Raw genomic sequence first — 26,264 nt, 5'->3', positions numbered from 1 at the left:
GAAATTATCTGAAGTCCAGGTAACTGCCACGCACCTTGCTTTACCTTTTGCTTAGCTTTGCACAACTGTGTTGTGTAACACTTATTAAACATATTTTTGCAACTAATAGACAGTATTAACAAATAATAAAACTATGCAGAGTGGGCTGTGTGTGACCCTACAATAAAACGCAGCAGCGAGGAGTACAGGCACAGGATGAAGGCAGAGGCCCTGAACGACCCTGGAGGCCCAAGGGCTTGAAGCAACTTGTGTAGCGGTCTATGGCCTTCAAATGAACGCAACTTTGGGCACTGTGAGTAAAACCAGTCTTAGGGGTAAAAAGAGAACAAAGAACTAGTATCGGCACATGTAAAGCATACCACATACCACACCTTTGGTTGTAATGTGGAATTACAGCCCAACGCAAGCCCCAAAGCATGCGGGCAAACAGGTAAGAACAACCCAAAATGGATTGTATGTGGAAGAGGAAGAAGCCACCAGTATCAGCACTGTGCTCCTCCCAGTAGAGGGTGCTGATGACTCACTGCACCCCCACCCTAATCACAACAGCTGCCACTGACCTTAGGACTCAGCAGTGCAATGGGAAAAAAAAGGGTAGATAATTAGGAAGTTTGCGTACATGTCCTTCTAACGGCATATAATTTTAAACTATTGAAATTGGAATAACAATAGTTCTTTGATTAAACTAACAATAAATTCTTGGCTTTATTCCATATAGAGTACATCCTTTTGTCTATAATGGCCTTATGAGTCAAAACCTGGTAATAATTCAACCAACCACTTCCCAAAATGTCAATCCCCCCAAATCAAACGTGCTGGTGTTAAGAAGCGAAAAATAAAATTTGTCTCATTTTTCCTACAGATCACAACAGAGAAAGCTCAAACGTTTTTGCCTCCTCAAAAAAATACATGTTGTTAGTTAAACTTAGCTGCACAAATGGACAGCATTAAATCACTGTTCTTTTCCACATCACTCAAATTATTTGCTTTGAAGTTGTCCAAGGAGCAGCCAGCCAAATCTTTTCAGTATTGTATTTCTCCTATCTTTATTCTACTCTTTTCAACATTCAAGACTCACAAATGCATTCATTTTTTATTACTACAACTAATAAATAAACCAAACCCAAAGTTCACTGGGGTTATACTTACGTTTTTCTGTTGTACGGAGAAAACTGCATTTGTAGAAATGAGGGCTAACATTGAAAAAGCTATATGTTTTAAAGCAAACTACTAAATGCAAAGATAAAGCAACTCCACCACGAACAGACCCAACCATTCACATGTCTCTTAAGCTGTACTTGTATACTGTTTTCTTTTATAAAAAGTTAAGTTTGAAATGCTGTTTTTCCAAGCACTTATCACATTGCAGTTAAACTTCTCCTTGGTCTCCTGAAATTTCAAACCAAGCAACATCATAAAAATAAGACAAAACTTGTAACAAATTCTGCCCATGCAGGACTATAAATCAGATTTTCACTTGGATTTTTTTTCTCCTGTGCATGCTCATACATCTGGAAAGGAAAACAGTAAGAGGAATCTTTTGGGTGACATATTGTTCAGTTTTACATTGCCAAAAGCTATTTTTAGCTCTTGAAAGTACCAAACGTTCTTGAGCAGAATAATAAAAGATAAAGCCACATCCAAAATTCAAGAGGCAAATACTGTCTCTGCCTTCATCCTTTCCACGTATAATGCTGAGGGCTATAAAATCAGAGTCCCTCAAAAATTAATGTTTGCAAATTCTCTACCTCAGCATAGCGAATAGTCCTTTCAGAGCTCTTGATACACAGGCTAGTGCTGACCACTATGTGAACTTACAGAACATGCTTGCTGGTTAGAGTGAAGGCAGACAGTTAACTTTGCAAGCTGAGAGACCCAACTATAAATCAGACATGAAAACATGAAACATGTATCGCACTGTTATTTAGTCATGTTGAAAGGGTTATCTATAAAAATATGCTTGACGTATGAACAGTTTAATAACTCCCATTCCACTAGATTTGCAATTACTGCACCTACTTTTCTGTGGAAAGACAATATTCCTCCCTCATAAAAAAAAAAAAAAAAAATAAGCAAAGAAAGCAGGGCAAGGGAAACACTAATAGGAAAGCACATGCAACAGACATGGCTGAAGTGGCATTATTTGCAAAGGTAAATTGAACTTTAAAAATATTAGAAATGTAAATTTATCTGTGATTTTTCACCAGTCTAAAAGAACATTGTCATTGAAAAGCTATCAACTACAGAGATGTCCTTTTCCATTTAATAGACATGTAGACTACTGCATTTACCGATACTGCACATATCTCGTAGTCTTTGTTATCATAACACACAAACTGGACAGGAAGAAATGTTTCGACCTTAAGCAAGAAAGCAAGCAAACAAAGAATCAAGCAGCAACAGCAATAGTACTCTCATACTGTGGACCAGCGGTCATCTTCAAGGAAAGGAAGAACATCTGACACATTGGAAGATTACTTAAAAAGTCACTTAACTGCCAAAAAAATACAAAAATAAATAATACCAGTAGAAATCTATTAACAGCCTCTAAACCTTGAAGAAGCTACCAACTTCTTGATGGCTGATTTTGAACACACTATCAACCATGTTTTAAGTTATGACACATGATGAGAAAGAGGTGCCAAAAATCAGGACCACAGGGCTTTCAAGGTTTTGGGGCTTCAGTGCTTTAGCCTGAGAGAATAACTTAACCTACATTGCAAGCAATATCACCACAGTCATCACCAACTCAATGTCTTAAAGATGCACATAACAGCTACAAGTGTGTGTGTGTGTACGGTAACTTGTACGCTATCATGCAAGAGGTTTTCTTATCTTGAAAATCTGGCTTTGTAGAAAAGAAACCCACCACAACTCACCACATGTACATAATAGATTGAGATAAGACATTTAGGATGACCAGAAAATGGTATCTGAGGTACTACAACAGAAGTTAATGGTTTCCAGACTGTATTTCTATAGACTGAAAGATGGAGGAGTACTGAACGTCACAAGAAAAATACTACAGCATTTTTTAAATCAGTGAGGAATGAGAGAACTATGAAAAGTTCTTAACTGAAACCCAGGAGAAACAAGTCTTTAAGGACCAGGAAGCAGAATTCTTGTGCAGTGGACAGGCAGGAATTAAGAGCACTGGTCACCCCAGCTTTACCAAAGTTATGACAAGTTCACTTAAAAGTCTCCACTGAATCCATCATGTATGTTGTGCTAGACCAGATCATTCATGCAAAATAGCTAACATACCTTATCTGGAAAAAAAAAATCAAAACAAACCACACCAAAAAACTAAAACTAAACAGAAAAACTCCAGATACATTCAAAAAATGGAACATAAAATCAGATATCATAATGTATAATTGTGTTAACTGTTCAGCAGCAGCAAGCCATGCATGCTAAGGAAGGAGTAGCAAAGAGATCTAGGTAGTGAAGGAAAATGTAAAAGAGAACCTAATTTAAAAAAATGCGAACAGGGGAAATAACAAGAGAAAAAAAGAAGCAGTGATCATTGCAATCATTACAAAGCCTGAGCCCAAAAGACTGCTTCAGACATCATGTTTGGTCAGCATACAGTGTCCAGAGCCTACAGCTGTACACGATTCTTGACTAAATCAAATCAGGTACTTTTTTTTTTCCCCTTTATTTCAACAGATTATTCATCAAGCAAAAGTCTGTGTCCTAAAACAAAGGTGAGCATGTGTTCTATAAAGACATGGAAATAGATGCTAATTGTGATCTATAAAATATTATGAAACACCAGGGAAAATCTTTACTACATCCAGAGAATTCAGCACTGAATCAAGTTAGAGCCATCTTGGGTGGGGGGAGGGAGAGGGGGGGAGGAAGGTTCATGCCTTGAGAGGGAATCCAGACAAGTGAAAAAAGTTGATTATATCTGAGACATTTACTGACTACATTTACAGTCTGTTTTTCTCTTACGCTATAAAACGGAACTTGTCATTTATTCCATGTGAATTCAGCTGCCTTTTCACACAGGACACCACACAGGTGTGATTTGACAATCTGCTAGTTGAAACATGAGTGGCCACTTTTAAAATATTTAAGACTTGCTATTTGAAAATAATCTAAATTTATGTATATAGAGACACACAATTTTAACTCTGGAGATATGTGTCCATCTTTTTGAAATATGAGCCATATATTAAGTACAACTACTTTTTACAGGTTAAAAACAGCCTTTGGAAAAAAGACATTCTGAATTTAGAGAAAATGTTGATGACTGTTACAGAAAGGCAAGCGGAATGGGTTAAATGCCCAATTTATGATAAGAATATAAAAAAAACCACCAGAGAACTGTAAATAAATCATACAAGTGTGCATTTGGAAAGAATTCACACATTCAATGATCCCTCTTCTCGCTGCTGGCAAAAAGAAGAAAGTTCCTGCTCTGTCTCAAGGCAGCTTAATGCATTCGTTGTGAATTTTACCCAACTTGCTGACTGATTGGCAAACACGTGAATGCAGGCAGTTAAGAAAGACCCCAGCAACTAGACTAGACATGAAGGGTAGATGGTGTGCTGTCTACACAGTTGGTTTTATTTGCACAGATGAGGAGCCAAATACTGGTGATGAAGGAATTTCTGAAAAGGAGGTCATATCCTTCCCCTCATAATTTCCTCTCTCCTCTTTAAACTCAACACAGAGGCAGCTCTCAAGATTTGCAAAAATTACATTTTCTTACTGTGATGATTGGTGCCTCTTTTTCACATGTAGCAGGCAGCAGCTCCCAGTCCCTCCTCACCCCCTGCATCACTACCTGCCTGCAGAGATGCTCCAGCTGGGCACGGAGGAAAGGAGCAGGCTGCCTGGGACTTAATGCACCTTATCACCATGGCTAACAAGGAGAAATTGAGGAAAAGGGGAGAGGAAAGTATTAGAAATCTGAAGAGAATAAACAGGCCAGGTAAAATATATAGCAAGATAGAGAAAAGTAGTGTAAAACCACTACCAAACAGAGCTATTGTACTTGTTGTCATGGTTTAACCCCAGCCAGCAACTAAGCACCATGCAGCCACTCGCTCGCTCCCCCCACAACCAGTGGGATGGGGGAGAGAATCGGAAGGAAAAAGGTGAAACTCATGGGTTGAGATAAGAATACTTTAATAGGACAGAAAGGAAGAAAATAATAATGATAATAATAAAATTACAATAATAATAATAAAAGGATTGGAATATACAGAACAAGTGATGCACAATGCAATTGCTCACCACTTGCCGACCGATGCCCAGTTAGCTCCCGAGCAGCAATCTGCCCCCCCCAGGCCAACTCCCCCCAGTTTATACACTGGGCATGACGTCCCATGGTATGGAATACCCCTTTGGCCAGTTTGGGTCAGCTGCCCTGGGTGTGTCCTGTGTCCCCTCCCAACTTCTTGTGCCCCTCCAGCCTTCTCGCTGGCTGGGGATGAGAAGCTGAAAAATCCTTGACTTTAGTCTAAACATTACTTAGCAACAACTGAAAACATCGGTGTGTTATCAACATTCTTCTCATACTGAATCCAGAACATAACACTATACCAGCTACTAGAAAGAAAACCAACTCTATCCCAGCCAAAACCAGGACAGTTGTCCTACAAACAAGACGTGATTTGAATGTAATCCCATGTTGTAATGAAATCTGGACAACCCCTGCATTTTAGAAAATTAGGACTAGTCAATTTATGTCTACATATAAATTAGCTATCCCCTCTATAAAGTACCTGTTTGGGAAATACAGAGGTGAGAAGAATGGCCCTGGATCAGAAGTAAAGCAGAAGTCTTTTAAAATGTACTTTCAAGGGTACTTTAATAATGAAGTTGAACTCTAATTCAGAATCATCTTAAGGCCACAGTTTTATGCATGCCTTCAATTCTTTTCAGCCAACATTCTCACCAAAATTAAATGCTGTCTTCCCATGATCCCCAAATTACGTTTCTTACTCTTGTGCAGCCTCTCTGCTCAACCCAAACCACAATTTGGACGTCAATGGGGTGAACAGGATCACAAAACTGATACTGCTTGTACCTATTTTTTCTCATTAGGTTACATGTAAGTCTAATAGTTCTCAGTTTTATTTCACCATGCAGTCACATAAAAACTTTTCCAGCAAGTGGGCTGGACCACAGCATTCATCTTTAGAAAATACTGCATAAAGTTTACAGCATTAACTGATTAGGGCAGTCCAATAAAAAACTAAAATAACTGCAAATTAATTCTGCTTATGAACAAGTTTAAATATAATATATTTGGAATATGTTTCATTTTCAAATGTACACTTTATTTGGTTGTTGATTTCATGCTTTTTTGAGTAATTGTGGGATAAAAGCATTTTGCTTCATGGACTGCATTTTGACTTAAAGTTAAAAAAATTTCTTTCACTATTTAATGTGCAGAAATTTGCTGCAGCCTCCTAACAAACAAACAGACTTCTTTCACAGTCAGTGCAGTCTCATTTCTTTACCTGTATCTATTATTTGCATACATACATTATACATGTAATAAGTGCCTGCTTTGATAGACATTCTAAACTGTTCAGAGTAATTTTAAAAAATTGGAAAAGCCTATCTGCTAACTTCTACTTTAACTAGGCTAAATATAATGACTAAGCCCAGGCTTGAATACAGAATTCATATTAGAATTTAAACACTCAACAGTAAACAAAATGTGTTACTCAAAACTGGCTTTCTGCATATGCAACCTACCACCTCACAACTTTCGGGAAAGTAGGAGTGAATTAAGGCCCACTTAATATTCGACAGATTTTTTTTCTTTTAAGTTCTAGAATTACACTAAAATATGCTTCTGCTATTCTTCTGAATTTGACTCTGAGATGAAAGAATAATTTAAACAGGATGTATGTGTTACTAAATAGACCTGTTAAATTTGCTTTGTAATGAAGTTGGTCCAACGAATTCTCCCTCTAATGGGGCTGAAACCAGGTCTCAAAGCAGCTGGCTGGGAGCACGACAGTGTCAGTATGGGTCTTAAGTATCATCTGCTGTCCATGGCTGGCTTTTTGCATGCTAGTCTGAGTTGGCTTTTAGCAAGGTTGTTAAATCTTTGAGCTGCTGGTCAGGAAGTGGAAACAATTTAATTTTTTTCCATGTCTAAAAGCAGACTCGAGGAGAATCTGATGTTAAAGCTTCTGTTGGTCATCCCAGGGAGGGAGACACTGAGGAAGCATGTGTTGGGACTCAGAACTGAAGAGAAGACAAGAAAAAGATCAGAAACATCTGCAGAACATTCAATGACGATTTGTGAGATTTTATCCCCTCTGTCCCCTTCCAAAATGAAACAATTTTCTGTAAACACGTAGTGCCTCAGACAACATGCAGTGAACCATAACTATTTGGTACACCTGCAGACAATGTCAAACAAGAATCTGGCATTGGAAGACACCATAGATACAGCTCAACAAAAACTATCATACAATACAGGTGAACCTACAGTCATACAAACAGGTCTACTTGCTCTGAAAAACTGAAACAAAGCAAACATGTAAAGCAAACGTTTGTGAAGGATGAGCAAGGCACAACTGTTAATACCTTCCACTACAAGTGCATTTTATGCAACAGAGATGTGACAGAGGCAGTGGCTGGTTTACTCTAGTTATTTTAACTACGTTTTCTACTTTTATTATCCTCTCTTTTTTATGAAGGTCACCCGAAATCAGTACACGTTTCAGTCTCACTGGAGACAGCTGATATTCAAAGGGCTGTGAAATAGCCAAAGTGCAGAAAGAGTCTGAGCTTCAAGAGAGCTCTGGGACACCCTGAAACACCACTGACCACCACACCCAGCAGTCTCTTTAATATGACAGAGTGATCGATGCATTGTAGCAGAGATGCTTACTGGTATAATACAGTGTTCGGTACCCATCATTTGGCGTTTTACAGATAATTAGAGAAGCCTTACCCTCCACACATCAAATTTCTTTGGGTGTTATTCAACTCACTGCTAAATTCGACAGTGTTATGCAAGAACATGTGCGTCCCCCACCTCTGCAAAAGGTTTCTCTCCTGTGCATACTTGATACTGATTTCACACAGGGCCCAGCATTTGCTAAAGCTGTTTCTGTCCTTAATATAGTTAAAGCAACACACAGCAGCTGCTCAACGGTTGCTAAAAGAAATCATGCACTTAATTTGCTGGGTCTTCAACCATTTATCTTCCTTTTACTGTACGAAAGACCTCACACTTTACTAAAGATCTCAAACCTTATATAAAATGTGAAGAACCTAAGTCAAAAGGAGTACTGAATGTATTGAAAATGTAACTTCAAGCTTCTTTATTTGAACAAAAATCTACTACAATGATGAGAGTAAAAAAAAAATTAACCTTTAAGGTTTACAATTCTTCGATAAGTGACAAAATTCTACAAAAACATATTTTGACTCTCTTGAAAGGAATACGTGTGACCAGACTGCTTAATTAAATTTATATCCTTTGAACAAGATAAACTTGGGGTCTTAGACCTTGAGTAGCTGCTTAATTTACTAGTTAAATTCAAACAGTATGTTCTGAACTCCCCCAAGATGTTAGAAGATGTTATATTCTATTTCCATTCAAAGTTCCTCCACTGAAAAAAGAGCATCAACAGATTTCAGTAATTTGATAAGCCCTCCTTCCCCTTTTATCTCCACTTAAACTTTCAGCTTTGTTAAACATGTAAAAGAAAGAAAAAAGGTCAGGACATTCAAAGTAGATAAATTGTGTCTGCCAACATATTCAATAGATAATATTCTATTTTATCCAAGCAGAATGGCTTCATTGGATGACTGAAAAAAACCTGGAGCAAGAGAAACAACTAACTCCTTGCTATAAATCAAGAGAAATGGTGTCCAACCTGGGTCTCCCATATTTCTCATAAGTGCTTAGGTATTTCTTAGGCCTGAATTGGAAGAGGGATCAGTATGTGAACTTTTCTCCAGCTGTATTAATGCCACATAAATCCTTGTGTCTACTTTGTCACTTGGTTTCTTTTACTTCCACTTAAAATATTCAAAACAAAAGCACTAATTTCAACAGGGACAAAAATTGTTTGTGGGTTTTGATGTGGAGGTTCTTGAGTTAGCTGTGGTTTATAGAAATTCCTGAAAATAAATGAGTTTATTGACGAAAATCAAGACTTCTTTTTCAGAGCTTTTGAAAAGAATCAGCATAGTATTTTTTTTATAATGTCTAGAGCTTGATGCTATCATTATATGGATAAACAGAATCTGAACAGACAGTATCATTGCAATACTGCCATTGAATACTCTATATAAGCACCTAAATGAACTATCTCACAAAACAACCATATGCTTTCTGCAGCATCTCAAAGAAATGGATTTAGGACTTGAAGTTATTTTGGTTTGTAAACATGCATAAGAAACTTGACAGTATCAGTAAGGCATTAATTTTTTATTGCTTTTCAAAAAGAGAAGTGTCTCTGTGTTCACAATTAATAAAATGTTTACTGTTCATACACATATGATGAATTTTAGTTTCATACAAACATTTGAGAATAAGATACAGCTATGGCATATTTAGTAGCCTTTCACCTCTGCAATTCCAGGCTCTCATAAAGGAGTTTGCTTTAGTGGGCATGGTTGATTACATGTAGTGGGGTTTTTTGTGACAAAAGACCACTGTGGTGAGAGCTTCAAATCAGGATTGAAACATACAGAGAGAATCCGTGGGAAGTCATGCACAAGGACAGACATTCATGGTGCCTAGAATTAATGATCATAGCTTCAAGAACCCAGTGATAAATAAAACATAGAAAAAGTTATCAAAAAATGTCTTCGTGATGACAGGAAAGATGCATACAGGATGATACTGATATTTTGTGTTCCAGCTGTTGAATTATGCTTGTCTTCATTCCCATCTGAGTGTGCAACAGTCCTGCAGTAATAGCAGAATCTATAGCTCATGAATATAGGGGAATTGCTGTAACACACACTGAAGTTCAAAGAGAAAATGCAGGTTTACTTCTGTGGGAACACAACTACCCACTGGATTGCACAAGGCAAAATTTCTAGCCTGAATTTGCCAGGGGCATTCAGGAAGAAATATTGAAACATGTCATTTTTGAGACAAAAATATGATCTCCTCAACTCACGACAGAGTGAAGCAGATAAAGCAAATACATTGCTTTATGCCCTTTTGTGTCTTGCTCCTTTTCCTGGGATTAAGTAACAAGAGTGTAGACGTGTCCCTGCTCACACCAGACAACTTCAGAAGGGAAGCCCTGAAGAGCAATCAAATTCACTTGCAACTGATGAACAACCAACAGCATGTGCTGCTGTACCAGAAACTAGGATCAGCAGTAGGTTAAGTGCAAGATCCTACCCAAGACAAAAGAAGATGTATTTCTCAGCTGAAAAGGGTACACACTTTCTTTTTCAGTCTTGTGGTATGGAGCACTCTGTCTCCATCCACATCGCCATGCCACAGCACACTGTCTGCCTATGAGGCTGCACCACGCTCACTGTGGTTAACTGACCTGGCTTAGAAATAACCCTACCAAAACAAATGAACTGAGCAGCTGCGCATGGAAACTTCTTAAACTAATGCTTTGGAGCCTAAGTCACTGCCATGAAACCACACTGCCAGAGAGACACAGCACAATCAAAAGGTGTGAGAGAAAGACTGTCAAATCTGAGAAATGCAAGGTACAAGTTGAGTCTTTCCAACCTGCTCAAGAATGTCAACGTTCAACTCCCTGTATCTCCTCCTTCCCACCAGATTTTCTTCAAGAATCACAGAACAAGGCTGTGTGAATCAATCCACATTACGTCTGTCCCTTTCCAAAACTCTTTTGACCCATTTACCCTTCCCTAATCTCCCCTGGTCCTCAGGCCTGTACCTCAATCATGGGCTTTCAAGAGAAGCTCTTGGTTTGAGAGCTTTCCTTGGAGATTTTAACCAGCACTGAGCCTAATGCCAAGATAAGCTCTTGCTCTGGAAGGCAAACAGCAAGGATACAGTTATATGCTGGGTGATTTAATCTGGTGATTTTATGCTGAGTCGAGTTTAAAACTAGGAGTAAGGCATCTTCCCCTTTCTGAGGAACGAGTAAGGGTTTCAACTGCATTTGAGTTCACACATACACAGCCATGTACACCAGCACAGCTCCACGGCTTTATCCTCACGAGGGGGAAGCACCCATCTCCTTTGTCACAAGCTGCTGGAGTTCCCTGCGTCCCCAGGTCACTGCCAGCTGAGCGGGGACAGGCACTGGAAACACTCCTCCTCCTCGTCCTCCTCCTCCTCCTCTTCACCTTCCTGTCAGGGAACCTAAGGTCACATCCATCCCTGTGCCTGCAGCAGACAGCTCCAGCACCGGCCGGGCAGCAAGAGAAGGCAGGCCCACGCTCAGTCCCCACCGGACCAGGTTCACTGGACGCACCGGGGTTACTATGAAGGCAGAAAATAATGAGCAATACAGCTGAGCACTTCCATGGCGGCTCTGTGATACGTCTCAGCTGGATTAAACTACCAGGAAGCACCACAGGAGAAGGCAAGGAAACTTGTACTGCATGGGTGTCACACGTGACTCACTGCGAAAAGGCAATAAAGGGTCAAAATAATCAAAGAGCTGGGATAAATGTAGTAAGTTCTCTTACAGCTCCTCTGGGAAGGACACTTTCAGCTGTAATTTGACTGCTGCTAAAAGTCAGAAATACATTTGCCTTTCCAATTACTGCCATTTATTACTGCTGATTATTAAAAGCAATGTGCACAGCTGATTTGCAAGATGGCAGGTACTCAGCGTTTCTTCTCATTTTTATTTCAGTCAGGAAGCGTTTCTCTTATGACAAACAGAGGTGATCGGGAGCTATAGTAACCCCAAGTGCTTTGTGTCTATTTTACCGCAAGTGAAATACTAGAATCCAACAACTTTTTAAAACTCAATTTTCAAATAATTGGCAGAAAGGATGGAGCCAAAAAACAGCGGGTGCATCTCTTCTCATTTCAACAATCTGACATCTCCAGTCAAAATAATCAAAGCAGCTGCGGTCTGATCCTTCATCTTCCCTTTCAAGACATTTTTCCCTTCGCTTTTCCTCCACTCACTGAAAAAGGATGACTTGCAGATCAATAACACAAGTATATTTGCACAATAAAAACCTAGACCCTGCTTTCCATACCTGTCAAATGCAGCTCTGTTCAAAATACTGAAAATGAGGCATCAGTTTTCAAATTGGATTTTGGATTCTAGATATAATAAAACAACAAATCACCTTGAAAATAGATACCTACCTGAGAAGATTCCCAAAATGAGAATAAAGGTCAGTCTTGTTGATATGTATTTTAGTCACATATTTATCTTACATATTTTATTTTACCATCAATGTACTATCATTCTTTTCCAAGAACAAAAATGTACAAATTTTACACTCATAAGCCAAAATAGGTTAAGCTGTTAGCACAGAAAGATCATTTTATAAGAGTCAGAAAGCTGGGAAAATTTTATTTCACCAAACATTCCAAGAAGCAAGAACTTCTAAGCATAATCAAATGAGAAGTTCACATTTTAATGCCCGTTATTGGAGGCAACCAAAAGAATAAACAAAAAAAGTAATAATACAATTACAGTACACTAAAATTACCCAAATATGGACAGGGAGGAGACTAAGCAAAGTAAAGCTGGAGATAGTAAAGAAAAAGAAAATGGGAGAAACCCTTGGATTCTCTACAGCAGTATTAACCTGAATTGTCTGCACAGTTGTATTGCTTGACATTGTATCACTTTTTAAAACTTAGGTACCATTTGCATGTGTCTTGCTACCAATAAATTTGGATTTAAATAAAAAACCCTGAATGCAATCATCATCTTCTTTATCTGTTTAGCAAGGAGGAGAAGGGTTTTTAAGAAAAATAAGTGCCAGAAGTAGCATTTCAGTGGGTACTATCTCATCTAAAGCTAGAGAATGCCACCTGAAACTTATATGTTAAGATTTCATATCAGACCCAATAAAAGTATTTGATTGCCTGCTTATTTGCTATTAGAGCTGAACTTGTTCAATCAAGTAAGTAAAAAATAAAACTAGGTGGTTGTAAACATTGTATGACTAAAATCCATTGGTGACATTTACATCACAAAAATGGAGGGAGAAGGGTAAATAGTTATCCATACTTTCACAAAGGACAAATGCCTGTTTAATCTTTGATAATTTGTGGCAGCCTAAAATGTATCTCAGCATATACATTTCACCTCAGGACTGATTATTTTAAAGGTATAAAATAGAGGGTTTATGTACTGCATATTTTGTATCATATTGAATTTGGGAATACAATCCAGGTAATTATGAAATGCTGGAGGAAAATGTCAGGGCGGGATTGGAAGTTAAATTCACAGAGGAGGTGTTCAGTGGTTTCTGTAGGCTCCCCAAGTGAATGTTAGGGGCAGTTCATGCTAAGTTTTTTGCTCTAGGATGTGCTTTATACAGAATAAAGAAGAAAAGTTGGCAGGAACACAATCAGAAAAGCATCAGTGAGGGTCTCTCTGAATCTTCAGATTTAATTAATTCCTCTCATACTATGAATTATGCAGAATCCAGACATTCTTCATAGTTCAAGTTGAGTTTTGCACTTAAAATGTTCCTAACCTGGGAACACAGAGTATCTTCTCCCCAGGTATCACAGGTTTACTTTGGGCTCCTACTGATTTTTCTTGAGTTTTATACCACCAGTGACTAGATTATGTAACTAATATTAAATTTTCCAAAGGAAATGCTTTTGAATTGGCATCTAACGTCAGTCTAATTTTGTACCAGAGCACTCTACTGCTACCTATAGTTAGAACTCATTGGCATCTTACATTAAATGTTATAAAACAAGTTGCAATTATGGAAAAAAAAAGATCATTTTTGAAGCTTCCTTCCATTACTTTTTTTTTCCAATTAAGTATAAAACCAGAACTACAGATACCTGGTTTTTTTCTTTTTTCTTCCTTCCTGTGTTTTTGGGAGAGTGGTTTAGTGAGAAGGGAGGGGATTCAGACCTTTGCCAAGGACTCAAGAACCATATCTGGGGCTTTGTTTTCGTTGCAGATGACAAGTACTTCCCTGCATAATAACACACATCAGCCAGTTGTCCGCTCTAACAGAAATGAGGTTAGTTCCTGAACTGGGTGGAAAATAGCTACTTAGGTACAACAGCAGAAAGCATAATGCTTTTGTTGTGCAAACTAGTCTTTCTCCAAGCCGCTGCACCACATCGCGTGGAGCAGGGTTAGCTGGGGCACCTCTGCAAGGTGAGCCACTGTTGCCTGCACTGAAGTCCTTACTCCATCGCATTCCTGCTTCCAGAAAGCCCATGGCAGTCCACCACCAGCTCTGACCACAGGATAACTTTGTTCTCTGATAAAACCCTTCTATTTTCTCACAAGTTAATTCTTTGGTACAACAGTTCTCCCTGAGTACAAAATAAACACTTTACAATGGGAAGTCACCAGCTGTAGAACATAAATGGCCAGTTCAAGTCACCAGTGCTAGTTATCTAATACGTGCAGACATATATACAAATGTACATCCATATATACACATAGATGTGTATATGGATATATATAATGCATACATAAGCACAGACAGATATAAACACAGGTCCAGATCCACAGAAATTTAAAATCCTTTATTTTACTGAACTCAAGAATAACTAAGAGTCCTAATGCTTGTATAAACCTGAATCAGTAGTGCCTACCTTGAAAACATTTTACAAGTACACGTTTAATTTTAGAAAAATAAAAGATTTAAAAAAAGATAACCCCCCAAAAAATCTCCAGACAGATTCTACGTTAAGCTGGAATTGAAATGGGAAATATACATCAATCACTTAGGAGCAGGAAAGATATAATTATGTAAATTATTCCCAAATAGATACTACAGATGCAAAAAGCTCAGCATTTACCTTAAGATGATTACAAACATTTTAGCTACCTTTAACAATGGTCTGTGCCCTGAAATCCTATTTCCCCTGTATTGTTGAATCAGTATTCTCTTCTAAGTAAAAAGACGTATGCTAAGCACTTAAAAACCCACGGCATTCAGATAGCTGGACCAGCTGCTGAGAAAAGTGAAGGTCTGGGCTACAGCATACTGTCTCGGATGTTAGCAAAAGTAAATCAGACCCTATAAACCTCAAGAAAGTTAATGAAGCAGGTCATATTTGTCTTAACTGGAAATTGCTTAGAGCGACCAGCAGCACCTACCTCTACCTAACATCAGCCAAAGAGCTCACCTTTGTGCCAGCCTGAGCAGCCTGCAAAGGCGTACCTTAATTCCTCCTTTCCCAGGGTCCATCAACCACACTCCCCCCCCGCCACTCACAGAGAGCAACCCCAAAGCCACTTCTCACCCTGTCGTAGGATTCCCACGCCCCTCTGCAGCCCCCGCTGACCCCACACCAGCACCGGACCCGACACCCGGACCCATCGGTCACCACCGCCCCAGCCGCAGCGAGGGCTGGCCTGAGCACGCTTACTCTGCAGCCTGGCTCAGCAGCCACAGGTAGGAGGTAGCACGTGGCTGTCACCGCGTACGACTGGCCAGCAACAGGCAGGTGAGAGTTTGGGAACCTCTGCGGGAACCTCTGCAGTGCCAGCCGCGCAGCAGAGGCTGACGGCTAGCAGGCTGTCTCTGCCACCGAGACCCGAGGGAGGAGGAGCAGAAAAACGTCCGGATGAGGATTTAAGATGCACGCGGGTGTTTGCACCTGGCTTACAACGCTTACTTTGGTCAAAATATTTCTGCAACACTTCTTTTAATAAAGAACTGATTTAGTTTTACAAAGAGAAACACCTGTACTGCCACGCTTTATACCGTAATTTAACCATACAGGTGAAGTCAGAGCAAAGACATCAAGGAAGCAAGCAGGCGCATGTCAAAGCAGCAGCTGAGAGCAGGCAGAAGAGCTGTGCTTGTCCTCAAGACTTTTTCTCAGTATTGTGTCTCTATTCCTCGGAGACAATTTATCTCTTAATGGCGATTATTTGAAGGATGTCAGGATACAAAAGGATCTATCTACGGTTACGTATCTAAATTTAGGCTGTGTTAATATCCCTTCCACTCTTTTTTCTACTCGCAGCCAAGAAGCAAAAGAGGAAAGGATACTTACGAAACAGATTTGATCACTCCATAATCACAGTATGAACGGGAGATGACAAATGTGTTTTTTTTAATTAGAGAGGGTACTATTTCTGGAGCATTTGATTCCATGTTACATGAGATCCTGCTGGAAGAAACAATTCCAGCCCCCAAACAATGCAGCCCAACAGTGAGAACAGATAAACTGTTCAGGAAAATAAACAACATAATGACAGGTACTAGCGTAGAACAAGTGTATATACACTTAAATTGAAGACAAAATAGATCATGAATATAAACAAGAAAAAACTATAGGTCACAGACAGCAGTATAAAGGGAGCTGCTTTACGTCCCAATGTTGCAGTCCTAGGAAAAAGCAGCAGAAATGAAAGAAGAAAATGAAGAAAAAGAATATCTGTAACCTGATTTGAGCAGATCCAGCAATGCAGAACTCGCCTGCAGCTAAGCAACAACCAGATTTGCAACTGCACTTTTGGATCAACAACTCATTTATTTCCAGCTAGACCACTGTGCCAGCTCCCATGTAATCCCAGCAACTCTGACATGCAACATTAGCTATCTAAATGGTATCTAAACGCAGTGGAATTATTCTAAAACAAAAGGGCAAATGAGAAGAAATCAATGAAAAAAAATATTACCATACACAACAGCTAACACAAAGTGCTACCCCATGTTGCTACGGCTTTGGGTGCTGTTCAGCACCGCAATGTTCTTGTAATTCAGAGAAAATAGAGTCTCCGTGATGGAACAAGCTGACACAATATAAGGACACACATCAAGGTGATGGGCACTTCTGGTCTGTCAAAAATGCTATTGCAGCTTAAGTAGACATACCTTAACTAGCTTTGCAGCTGCCTGCTAGCAGCATGGGGTCATTCAGAGACTGTGAAACCTGTCTGAGAGTGAATAAATACTTAAATAACTAGTCTTGGCACACTGCACTGGATAATTACATCTGACAATCATTTTCATGCCTTCAGCCTTGCAGGGATATGTAGGCATTATCCTAGCCTGCTACACGTTTCAGAGCTGTGGTCCCCAACCCATGCATAGAGGCAATGCATTACACTTACGACATTGCGTTATTACTCACGGTAACAAAGCCATCACCACTACTACAACACACATCAAGAAACCAAAACATGACAGCTTATATTATTGCCTAAGAGCCAGCAAAGGGATGCCTGGTATCAAAATTTCAGTGGTTCACCATCTGAACGTAAAAATTATTTAAATGGCATTTTAAACTAGGACTATGGATAGTTCAAGTTTTAACAAACTCCTAAACGGATGCTAGCAGAAAAGCACTAGGTGGAGTGCAAACAAAACATTGCTCAGAGGAATTGAGTTTTCCTGTTACGGACACAGTTACCAACTTCTGGAAGGCCATGATCTGACTTTGACAGCTGTTTAAGAAGTTAAGGACCAAAGGGTGTTGAGAGCAATCCTTAACAGAAAACAAAGAGCATAGGGCTGTCCTTTAGTCCCAGGTTGGAAACAGAAACTGGATTATTAACTGGCACTTTTCAGTATCCAATGTGTTAGAAATAACTGAAAAAAAAATTCTATTTTCCAAAATGCTGAAAATTCTATAGTTCTCATTTGAAAATTGTCTCTACACAAGGAGCTCTAAAGCCATGGGATTAAAAAAAGAGGCAAAATCTAAAAATTTGAAGACAGGAGACTGAAGAGAAGAAAGAAGTTACTCTTGCAGAAGAGAAGAAAGAGGTTTACAGACCACCTGACTAATTGTATTTAAGTCAAAAAATAGTTCATAAAATATGATGTGCTTGAGGCAAAATAAATCAAGGGAATATTTGAATTGATTTTACCAGCATCAGAGAGGGCCAAAAATCATTATTGAAGTCCCCCTTCTTATGTACAAACGTTAGCTCATTTAGTACTGAATTTTAAGGTCTCACTAATACTCGTACCTCACAGTTTTCCTTTGATCTCATCCCTCTCACTTGGTGCAATATTTTAAGGGATAATTAACCAAATACTTGCAAGGAATGGACAAAAAAAAAATCTTTACTTACTATCATTTATTTTTAATCCTCACTCTTCAAAACTAAAAAGCTTTTTTTTCTGTAGAAATGCAATTTTAAAAATATTAACACTAAAAGCAAATAATGTCATCGGACTTCTTATTTATTTTTTGGCTTGTGAAGGCTTAAGATTCATGTTTTTATGGAAATAGGAAATTCAGTAAAATACCAGTAAAAGCCGTTAGATTTGGGCATTGTTAGCATGCCCTACTCAGCCACAACACAGGCTGTCTTCATCCTAGAGATAGCCACATGCTATGGGCTATGAGGAGGATACCAAGAAAATCTTCAATACCTTGAAATAGGTTTTTTCTGTTTGAAACAAAACAAAAAACAACCTTTCCGCATTCGCATTGCTAAACCGTTCTAACCAAAACATTTCATCTCCGTTTTAACAGCTTCATTTGAGATTTGTTTCCCTTGGGATTAGCTGCTGGCCTGCAGGTAGCCTCATCAGTTACCTCTTAATTTTCCATCACTGGATGACTCCAAACATGCGCCCGTGGCCCCACCTTCCTTACAGTAAGTCACATGCCAAAGTGAGTCAGCAAAATATGCTTAACCATTTTCCAGAGAGGCAATGCTTGTATAAAATAAATAAATAAATAAAACCAGCCAGAATGTGTGTTTTCTTACAAGCTTTTTTGTTTTTATTTTCCCTGTTTGGATGCGTATCAGATCTGTATATTATACTCTGGCTTCATGTTACACAAACACTTAGAATCCATAAAAATCCAAACTTAAAAACCTTAAAATCCTCCTAACAACTTGCCATTGTGTGCTTTATTACTATATTTTTCTCTTCAGTTTAAGGTGTTTTCCCTAGCTGTAAGGAAGGAAAATGGATGTCATTAAACTGTTTTCATTAAGTGCGTGACACAGTTCAACAATTTTTTTTTCTACCCTTAATTCACTATCATTTTCCCTCCACCACTGCATTATTCATGTATGTCATCCTCTTCTAATTCCTGTGACAAATACAATTCTAATGACTTTATTTAGGATCAACGCTTCCACTCACAATATTAAAAGGGAAAAAGTTAAAGCAGCTGCATCACTTGCTCTGCCTGATAGCTGGTCAGGGCGAAGGCAAGGCAGCTGTGGAGAGCAGGCAGTAAAACCTGCTGCCTGTGGGAAACAGGTCTGGGTGCACACAGGAGCCAGGCAGTACCAACAGAAGTTACCGCTCCAGTAACTTACTGTGTTTCGGGGAGGTGAAGTACTGAATCACCAATAAAGGCAGAAAAGCACACCCTGACATATTTTAGATCTACCGGGCTAGGTTTAATTTGCATAGTTTTAAACATTTATTTCAAATGTAAGCATCAAATGCATGTAATATTTTATTTAATATTATTAATTTAAATATTACACTACTATAGCCACTACATAAAACTATTTCCGTACATTACAGCCTGGAACGATTTTTAACATTTGGCTCGAAAAACAAAACCGCTAATGTAATTCCAGCTTTAATCCATTTTAAAGCACAAATGATTTAAATAATTCATTTTGTGTTTTCTATATGGCTGGAATTACCCATTGTTGTAGCAGGTTGATTTTGGCAGTGCCTTTGCTACTTTGACTGTTCACAAGTTGTCTTACAGTCTCAGACGGTGTCAGACCTAGAGACTATATCTTATGCCAGCTGGAGTGAGAACATTGCTTTGATGTATAGAAATACAGTTTTAAAAAGTCAGGGTCTGCTAGTAGTTTCTCTACAAACTACAATGGCAGCTGTGTTAGAGGTCATGAATATTACATAAGGGCTGTCCATGTATTCAAGCCAGCATCAGTAAGCCAAATTCCCATAGCAACACTCGCATAGATTTACTCATTGCTAAGAGATGCATCAGTTCAGCAGCAAGTGCTGTACTGCTACCCTGATTAGTCTGCAAGATATTATTACTTCAACTCTGAAAGATTGTGCATTTACTGATAAAATTCAACACTTCACCTGAATTTCAGCACAGCCTTTATCATCTTTCTTAAGAGCAAAGAAATCTCACACTAGCAAAAAGCAACCCTGATAAAACTGAACCTCCTGATTACAATCAGCAACATCTCTAAGATACAAGGTGGAGGAGAAGAAGCGGGCTGCTTCTGTGGCATTTCTGCTATACCGATCCCAGGACAGCAGGACCTGACTTCAAAGGGATGTTCAGGATCTCTTGGCAAGTTCTAGCATCTTATTAAAAAGCTGCTTTAGGAGCTCTTATTAGTCAACAATTACATTTTTCAAAAAACCATCTTTGGCTTCCCTGTTCCAAGCTTTCTAGCTCGATGAAGCTGTCTGCTTCTGCATTATAGTACTGTGTTATTTATGGAGCTGGTCCCCGCCATACCATCAGGTGTACAGCACAATGATCTGAACTCCCGAATTTCTGAGGAACCCTTGTAAAACAGGTGGCGTAAATGGGCAGAGGCAAAGCTAGCAGCGGAAAAGGAAACGGAATGGGAGACGGAAGGGAGATAAGGAAATAAAAAAGAAGGCAAAATGGAGGAGGGGAGTCGGGGAGAAAGTGAGAGAGAAATGCAGATCAGATAGATCTGAGGAAGGATCTCAATACTGTATTTAAATATAAGATATGAAAATGGAAAACAGAATATGGAAAACAGTAATACACTGAGATCTGGCAGATAGCATAGAAAAAAGAAAAACTGGAACAAAGTGATAGATGAATGATAAAAAAATAAGATAAGCATGATTTTTACAGGTGCAATAGTATTTAAAGATACAGCATGGATGAAAGAAAAACAAGCCCATACCTTTTCACTGCTAAAACCCTCACAGTCCTAAATGCATCTCATGGAAAATATATAAACACACAGCAAGAACCTAAAGCTCATTTAGTATTTCCTACTAAATTGTCACTACCTGCCAAGAGTATGGAGAAGAAGGAGAAATCTTAACAAGTCCTAGAGTGTATTACTCACGGGGTCATTTAACACACAAACTGTAAAGAAAGTCAGTGAAGTCTTCAGGAATAAAAGACCTTTGTAACAGATTGTCCCTATTTACATGTGACTTGTACAGACTGACCCTTCATTGAAGGAAGATAAATAGGATGTTTGAGGGCTGATTTCTCTAAGTGTAAGTTTTGAGTGCCACAGCAATTCATGGACAAACTTTCAGAAACATCTCCCATAGGAACTCAAAGCTTTGACACGATACACTGCAATAAATGTGTATATTCAATAAAAGAAGAAATGCACACATTTAAATAAGTTTGTTCTGAAATACAGAAGTCAGTCAAGTGCCCTTTATGGAAAACTGATTCTAACTGATTTTTCCTGGAAAATATATTTTCTACTGCTGTCTGGAAAATCTTTATGAGAGATCTTATGCTATATGTTATCACATTAAAAACATTTGTATCAGTAATGGATGAGATGACAGTCCTTCAGAGCCGAACATTTTATGAGTCTGTGACATGAAACGCCACCTTACCTTTGCTTTTTCCAGCTGTGCCTGGGCCTGTCGCTCTGCCTCTCTCCGCACTGCTTCCCTGTCTTCTTCCAGAGATACATCTGAATCGGATGGACGGCTGGTGTAGGAGTCCGCCGAACCCTGCACAAGACAAGGAAAAATAATGTCACAAGTTGTTTCAGTGTTCAAAAAACAAAAAGTAGAAGTGGTTATGCACCTTGCCTTTTCTCTTACTTCTGTATCCCTGAAAAGAGAATAAGTGCCCAAAAGGGAAAGTCACTTAGAAAAATTTTGGCTAGGTAAATGTTTTCTTCTGGAGACTTTCCAAAAGTGCAGGTGCCTTCCCCAGTGTTTTATTTCCTGCACTATCCCCGTGCTCTTATTTGTGTGCTTTTCAGCAAGCAGAGCCAGTTGCTCTGTAGAGTTACAGCAGTGGTGCAGTGCAGGGCTGAAGGACACAGCAGCTTCAAGGATGGCTCCATAAAAATTAAAACTCTAAACAGTGACAGTATTAGCAAGGAAACAGACTTTTTATAATCAAAATGCAAATTTACTATCAATAATCACCATTACACAATATCACTGCTAACAGATTTAACCTCTGCTATCCGTTTTTATTTTAGGGCAACCTCTTTACCTGACACACTTTCCCCATCAGAACTGCAAATGGCTCGTATCCATCTCTGCCCTTCAGCAAAACATGCAAATGACCACAAATCAACTTCCAACTAATAAAATCCGTCTGGACTCAACACATGTCCCTGTATCGCCACAATGGAAGCAGTCACAATGCCAGAACAGCTCTATAAATAATGACAGCTCTGCTTTCCCTCTGCATCTCCCTGCATACAAAATAGAGTTCTACTAATTCAATCAGAATGAAAACAACTGTCCTCTCCTCACCGTCTTTTTTTCTCTCCCTCTCTGCAATACATATAATATATGCTGATAATGAAAACGTAGGGCTTACACAGATATCAGAATTCTTCAGACGTCCTCCTTTGGCTCTTTTCAGAAGCCTGATCCAGGTGGCCTTCATTAGCCAGACAGCTCAGTTATTGTCCGCAGCTGCAGCGCCCGGCACTGATCTCATAAAACATGTGCACACTGAGCACCGCAGAATCACTGCTCCTTTCCTATCCATGCTCTGCTGTGAGAGCCTTCCTTCTCTTCCCTCTGCCTTTTAAGCTTGTAGCCTCACTGTTTCCAAGTATTCTACTGCAATTAAATTATTAAATTTTCTCATGCCAGTTAAAAAAAAAAAAAAGAAAATCCAAAAACCCAAAAAATCCACACCACCTCCAAAAATCTCAACCTGAATGATAAAAACGTAAAATAAACCAGACTTCAGGCAAATGTTGTGAGAGATGCTTCAGCTGATCATAAACTGCAATCGATCACAGAAAAATACCTAGGGCTTTTTCCTTTCTGTTTTGGGGGGCGGATTTGGCTGTTAAAAATAGTGCTTAGAAGAGAACCTTTTAAAATCCTGTGCAAAATGTATTCAGTGACATTTGCAAGTGCAAAGTTCATTTCATCTCTTCCTAGATTGGCTGGGGGTGGGGTAACAGGCTCTTCATATCACTGGGCATGCTCCATATGTGCAGCCTTTTACGCAGATGCTCACATCACACCAGGTTGTTAGCCTATGCCAAATTGCCATTTTACATCTCAAGGGTAAACAGCTGGAAAACGCAAGGTCCCTGTGAAACTGGAAGAGCTGGTACAGCGTCTCGTTCCCGTCATGTATGTCTGCTGCGAGCCACGTTTCCCTTGGACGCTCGGCTCTGTCACACAGCGCTTCCCTCCGCTGCAAAGCACTGAGCTCCACTCCGAGCTCTCTTACAAAAAACGTAAATCCAAAAATATGCCTGTTGAGCAGGAACTTAACCCCCTAGTCACTGCTTATATTTTCCTGACATTAGCAGAGGAAAGAAGCAAAGAATAACAGCAACAGACCACTTAACACATAAATATTAGATCCTAATATGGCAAAAGCCAAACAAAACACTGAATTTCTGTATTCTGCTTTTCAGAGTCACCCTCTTTCCTTTCATAAACTGACAGGGGAATAACATACTAAGGCATGGTTTTCTAGGGCATTTATGATTGACTGACAGACATGCAACATTCTAGTTGAAAAAGATCACTGTAGCTTACTGCAGCTCCTGCCTTTGATATAAATTTACAGTTAGAGAAAAACAGAGAATAGAGATTACAGCTGAGAACAGTAATCACGCACATGTCATAGTATGTCAGCATCTCCCAAGAAGGACCGAATCCTGCCATGGTTTGTGTCTGCATAACAACAAAATTGCCCAATCACAAGTGATGCGGCAGCCTACAGTAACCACTATTAGAGCAAACACTAAACTGACAGTTTAAAATAAAGGTAAATTTTAACTATCCAAATGTTTTATTTTTTTCTTTCCTGAAGCCCGTAATAGTTACAGAATAGAGTTTAATAAGCTGTCTTTGAACTGATCAAAAGAAAATTATTCTCCAAGGGATATTTTGCTTACAGGAGTCCAGACACATCTGCTATGTTATAGTGATCTTCCAAAACTAAAACGCCTACTGAGCTAAAGCAAAAGAAGCAGAAAAGAAAAGAAATACACTCAAACTTCTGTTGACTTTTTCAAAAAATCTTGTCCGTTAAGAAAATACCCAGAGGCCCTGTAACCTCCCCAGAGCCTTTCAAATTTGGCTATTCTTTAAAATTTCCCTTTGCCACAACTTTGATGCAGCTCCCTGATGGAAACAGTGGCAACAGATGAGCAGCAACAAGCAGACAGAAGTTCAGAGTTTAAATCCTATTATGGTTGACACAACAGTGGCCTGTGGTCAAAACTCTTGACGTTGTCACAGCATTAATGAAAGCTGAGACCGTGATGAACTCCCCCATAGAGTCCCAGCCCCTAGGACACTCTGGGGTCCCTCAACACTCAACCCCCTTCAGAAAGGGCACATCCAAACCCCTCCCCACCAGCGCTGCAGTTCCTCCGTGCCACTCTGCCCGCAAGTGAGGCACAGTGTCATAAACCAACCCCAAGGTAACACTACCTTTAAATAAAACAAACTAACCAGCCATTAAGCCTGACACGGCAATCGCACAACGGCCACTGTGGGTGTTAGCTTTCTACAGCACTTCCACAGTCAACACATCATATTTTCCACTGACCAAGTGGCATGGCTTCACTTTTACTATTGTTCATTCTGCTGTCCAGAGTGGATGCTGCCTAACTGGTCCTCACCCTATTAAAAAAAAAAATTCATGAAGCACAGAAACATAATTCCTGTCTCTCCTAAGAGGGCAAAATGCCTTTTGGGTCAGGCCTGAATTGCTAAAATTGGAATTCCAGCTTCCAGGCCACAGAGATCATTTACAGTGCTGGTCATGTCTTGTGTTGGCCACAGTCCCAATACACATCCAAAAAAATCATAATGATTCCATTTATTTTAATTATATTGACAAATCACATGAATCAAACTCAACATTACATTTATTTTCCCAGTGGGACGGACATGGTCATGTAAATTTTCTGTGGAAAGCAGAAGTTGGGAACTTCTTCACTTCTTGAATATGGAAAAAAACCTCAAAGCCTGACACCAGGGCAATCCAGGAAAAGGGGGTGCATACAATTACCATTAATCCATTTTATAAACTACTATTTTTATTATTTTTTATTATTTTATTTAAGAATGTATTAAACCACTTTAAGATAAAAAAAATTCAAACTTAGATAAAAAATATGATGACACTACAGTGCAAATACCTTGACTATTCAAGGAAAATAGGGCCAAGTGGATGTACATTGTCCATTCATGAGCTAAGGAAACTACATTTCTTCCCTGAGTTACACAGGGTTTTGGGGTTGCTCTAGAGAACAGTATGGATCTTTTCCCAAGAGCTTCTGAAATTCAGCCTTTCTGAGATTCTGCAGGTCTCCATCTCCTTCCACTGAAATATGGAAGAGCTGCAGTAATATATGTATGTAATATATGCTACTGTAGCCCCCAATTCCTCATCTTTCACGGGAAACTGTCTAATAAAAGTGAGATAAGGCATGTTAATAATTACCCCATCTATTTATTCTTTTTTCCTTTTCTTTTCCTCCTTACCTGGGAGGTTTACAGACCCAGTTTGTTTGAAAAATAATTTCTTGTTTTAATGACATGCTTGACAAATATTTACCACTTATCTTACCACTTATTATATAAAATGAGTAGCTTCTATGAGGTATTCTTATAATATGAACCCATGCTTTTCACACTGCTAGTGGTCATATGTGATCACATTTGAGCTCCTTTTGCCTTCAAGACCATACATGTCTTCTTTAGTACTGTAGAAGTGTATCATCTTCAAGAGACTGGGTCCTTCAAGTAAGAGGTTTTTTTATTATTCTCCTTTACTTGCAGGTAGAAACTCCTTAGTTAAATTAGGTGGTGCCTCTAGATCTCTTATTCTCTCTTGTTAGTTTTCTGTAGCCACGCTTAACTTTGGTCAGTACAGTTGGAGCTTAAGTACAGGTTTTGAATGCAGTGTTACATTCATAGTGCAAAATCTGTTGATGTGTTTGGTCTGTTACTGTAATAAATTCTCACTGGGTTAATATAGCTATCATTACACTCGCAAATTCAGTCATGGCCTTTATATTATGTCTTCCTTCCTTATG

At 39.1% G+C, this 26,264-nt stretch overlaps 1 protein-coding gene across 5 annotated transcripts in view; it reads right to left on the bottom strand.

Moving 5' to 3' along the window:
- CACNB2 (calcium channel, voltage-dependent, beta 2 subunit) overlaps window positions 1–26,264 on the bottom strand; it is a 263,326-nt gene that overhangs the window by 68,343 nt on the left and 168,719 nt on the right. For 2 of the 5 annotated variants that reach the window (XM_010578836.1, XM_010578754.1), the window contains exons 1-2: window positions 22,559–23,089; window positions 21,610–21,729 (exon numbers count right to left, since the gene is read on the bottom strand). In XM_010578836.1, the coding sequence (XP_010577138.1) occupies window positions 21,610–21,729; window positions 22,559–22,627 (189 nt within the window). In that variant the 5' untranslated portion in view covers window positions 22,628–23,089. Of the gene's footprint in view, window positions 1–21,609; window positions 21,730–22,558; window positions 23,110–26,264 lie in introns of those variants that run through there. The other 3 variants (XM_010578512.1, XM_010578589.1, XM_010578675.1) reach the window with 2 other exon arrangements.

The sequence above is a fragment of the Haliaeetus leucocephalus genome, unplaced genomic scaffold, assembly GCF_000737465.1.
Source record: "Haliaeetus leucocephalus isolate CR32 unplaced genomic scaffold, Haliaeetus_leucocephalus-4.0 Scaffold0, whole genome shotgun sequence".
In the NCBI taxonomy this organism is placed as follows: Eukaryota; Metazoa; Chordata; class Aves; order Accipitriformes; family Accipitridae; genus Haliaeetus; species Haliaeetus leucocephalus.
The sequence above is the reverse complement of the archived record's forward strand: the minus strand, read 5'-3'. Positions and strand labels throughout refer to the sequence as shown.